The following is a 3,472-nucleotide window of genomic DNA, read 5'->3' on the forward strand; positions in this document are numbered from 1 at the left end:
AAAAAAAAAAATCCACTAAGTTAAAATAAAATTCCAACTCATTGTTCTTAAAGGATCAGTTGTCGGCTCCCTTATCCCAGCAACGTATTCCCCGCTGATCCACTATAAACCAAGAGGAAGGAAGGATCTCTCGTAGGTTAACTTGAAGTCCTTGTCGTGTAATGGGACCAGTTCAACACATAGTTTGCATCTCTCATATGTTTCAAAGCTAATATGTCTTCCTGACATATTGTTGACGCAAAAGAAACCAGAATTTGCCAAAAGCTCGCACTTCATGAGCTTTTAAATTCTCAGAGCTTTTTGTTTGAAGGTATCATCAAGTACCTTATGGAAGTGCTTTTATAGATCAACCAATTGTTTTCAACGAAGAAGACTAGGACTTTTCTTTGAACTGGATCCTCAATCTGGATGAAGCCTATCGCCTGGCCTATGGCAGCCTCGCGCCTGCTGACACCTCGCTCCTACTTGGGCAGCCGTCGCCCTTGGCTGGCGCATCCTGTTTTGCCTGGCGCCCTCGCGCCTGGCTGGTGCCTCGCACCTTACCTTGCCAGTGTCCTTTGCGCCTGTTTGGAGCCTGGCGCCTGGCGCCTGGCGGTCGTTGCTGACTTCTCCCCACTTGTCTGACAGGAAAGTTTCATGGTATCAAAAATCAGCATTAGGACCCTTAATCCCCAGCTTGTATTTTTTTATTATCTGTAGTTTATACTCTAATGCATGAAAATTCTCGACCAACATATTAAATCATTGCAAAAATAAGATATACCCAGTATGTGATAATTAGTTATTGGGTTTGCCGAAATATAAGTTATAAATTGCCCTTTTGGACATTATAGTTTTGGTAATCGTGCGCTTTTTTTTACCTGGATGTCATAACCTTAAAAACATGGATGCTTCAGAGAAAACCAAACATGGCACAACTAGTCACAGTCCACATCTATCCTTGGTAATAATTTATCAAAAGGTGAATATCATTAACTTAAAGAAGAAATCCAATCCCATTCTTACACATAATTCTTGATAGCTGGATTCTGCAATTGAAGTTTAAGAGCCCCACCCATAATAATATCAATCCTTTCCATTCCACATACGATATGCTGTGTCCAATTATTTTCCATCTTGTAACAACCAATTATTTCCATCTGTACAAAGTTCATATATATCAAGCCTTTTTTTAATTTAACACCTTTCTAATCATCCACATCAACCCAGCCAATTTCTTGGTCTAATACTCTCCCTTCTGTCATCCTCAAAAACCTTACAAATCATTGCACCCCATTCCACCTAATCCCCATCTCTCTCATTTTGCATGACCAAGCCCCCCTCCCTAAAAAAGCGTTTGGTATACATCTTTTATGTTTAATTATTTTTAACCACATCTCTCTTACTTTCCCCTCAAAACAGTAATCACCTTGTTCAAACATTCTTCCTCATTCTACATCACAAACATTCCCCCAACTACAGAATCTTATCCTTTTCTAATTTTTCATTCATATGCAATACTCCACACTTCACCACATAAATAGGAGGTTGGGTTGAACATTTTTTCCCCTGTAGCAGTTCCCAACTACATGTCCGTTTCTCGATCTTTTTATACTGCATAAATATTGAAAATTTGTAATAATATTTTTCCTTAATCCCACCTGCCTTCTTGCAATTCCCTCCTCCTTCTCATACTACTATGATTTCAATTAACCCCAAAGGACTTGATTTGAATCATTTAAATTCATCTCAAATTTTAACGTTCAGCCTTGCATCACTGTTTTCCCCCTAACCAACTTACCTTAACTTTTACAACTGATCTTAAATAAATAAACCTTCCAAATATTATTACCATTTTGTTCCTACAACTTCTGTTTAATACTTTAAGTGTATTGAATGTAAAGGGCATCATCCATAATAACCATCAGTCATTCTACATTCAACTTGCTGATCCATTCTCTTCTTACATGAGTTTTCTAATTTTTATTTTATTTATTTTCTCCTCATTAGTACATTTGAGGAAAATAAATTAACATCCATGGATATTTTCCCAATACTGGTATTTAATTCTTTCTCATCCAATTTTATTGGCTCACTAAAGTTTTTTATGGCACGTGAAAATAACAAGTTTTAGAGTTACAGTAAAGAATGAATCTGCCATAACGCCTATTTCTATTCACATTAAGTGAACCAAACAAATCTGTTTTTATAAGGGCTGGTGGAAAAAAAAGATTAAAGGGTAAAAAACCAAAAACCTTAATAAAGTAGGTACAGGCAGTAACCGCAGGTGAAACGTTTAAAGAAAATTAATCTTATTTTTGTTGAATTGACGATGGTAGAAAAATTGCACTACCTAAAGCCTAATTAACTGCAAATTTGTGATCATCCCTCATCACATGCCAAAATGGGGTAGTTAAAGCAATCAACTGGTGCATGCAATGGAGGTGATGGGAGGCACAATAGTTGGTTGACAAATAGTACCTACACGAATGACAATGACTCAAAGTTTTCTTTTACTCTTAAAGAAAAACCGACAACCAATTGTACATGAATGAGTGGAGAGAACTTTGTATTGTTTAAAAAAAAAAATTAATCTGAAGAGATAATAAAAGCCACATACATACTACTCTTTTACAAATGGTGAAAAATAACTATTTAATATGGACGCAGACTGAAAACCAAGAAGTGATTTACCTCCAACTGGAATTCAACCGCATTCTTATGAGACGGGGTGTATGAAACCCTTTGGACCATCCCATCCCTCATGCAACCACTGTTAGTCCCACCCGTGGATTTTCTTAAATTGTCAACGAGTTCTACCCCATGAAGCTGGAAATTATGAATGGAATCTGAGTGGCAAGATTAATAAAGGAGGTTTTTGTACCTGGGGAACAAAATTACCCTTTTAATTGTCTGAGTTTGCACTGGCTCCCTATCAAAGATTAGATAGTGTTCAAAATATGTATAATCTAAACTGGTGTCCCAAAATATTTTGAAAAGATTTTATGCACAAAAACCGCCAATGGAATAGAACTCAACACGAAAATCGCTACAGAATGGTTTCAAATTAATCCAAGCTCAAGACAAGTAAGGTCTCAAGTTGTTTTTAAGATAAGACCAACACTTCTCAATGCTGGTTTTGTAGAACCTTTAAACATTTTTGGCAGCTCCATCGACTGTACAATACATCTCCCTCTTCACATCAAAGAGACTGAAAATATTCCTCTTTCTTTAAAGAATAAATGGAAGTATTATGAATTGTTTTTCCCACAGTGGAGAATTTGATAATTTACCCCTTAATGGACAGATTAGATATCCTCAATGTAAGTAGTTAGCATTGGGTGGTGGGAGCGGATTCACCGTCATGGTGAGCAAAAGAGCATCCATTAGTTGGCTCGCCTCATCTGTTTTGAAGGAATTGGAACCAGGAAAGAGGTTTCCAAATACTTCTATAGACCATAAATTTCACTAATACGTAGCAACTTTTAGACTT

The 3,472-nt window shown here is 36.8% G+C and overlaps 1 protein-coding gene across 1 annotated transcript in view; it reads left to right on the plus strand.

Moving 5' to 3' along the window:
- Positions 1–883: 883 nt before the first annotated feature.
- LOC135210673 (uncharacterized) overlaps positions 884–3,472 on the plus strand; it is a 35,195-nt gene continuing 32,606 nt past the window's right edge. The window contains exon 1 of the mRNA XM_064243451.1: positions 884–943. Within this exon, the coding sequence (XP_064099521.1) occupies positions 884–943 (60 nt within the window). The remainder of the gene's footprint in view (positions 944–3,472) is intronic.

This window comes from Macrobrachium nipponense, chromosome 4, assembly GCF_015104395.2.
Source record: "Macrobrachium nipponense isolate FS-2020 chromosome 4, ASM1510439v2, whole genome shotgun sequence".
Classification (NCBI taxonomy): Eukaryota; Metazoa; Arthropoda; class Malacostraca; order Decapoda; family Palaemonidae; genus Macrobrachium; species Macrobrachium nipponense.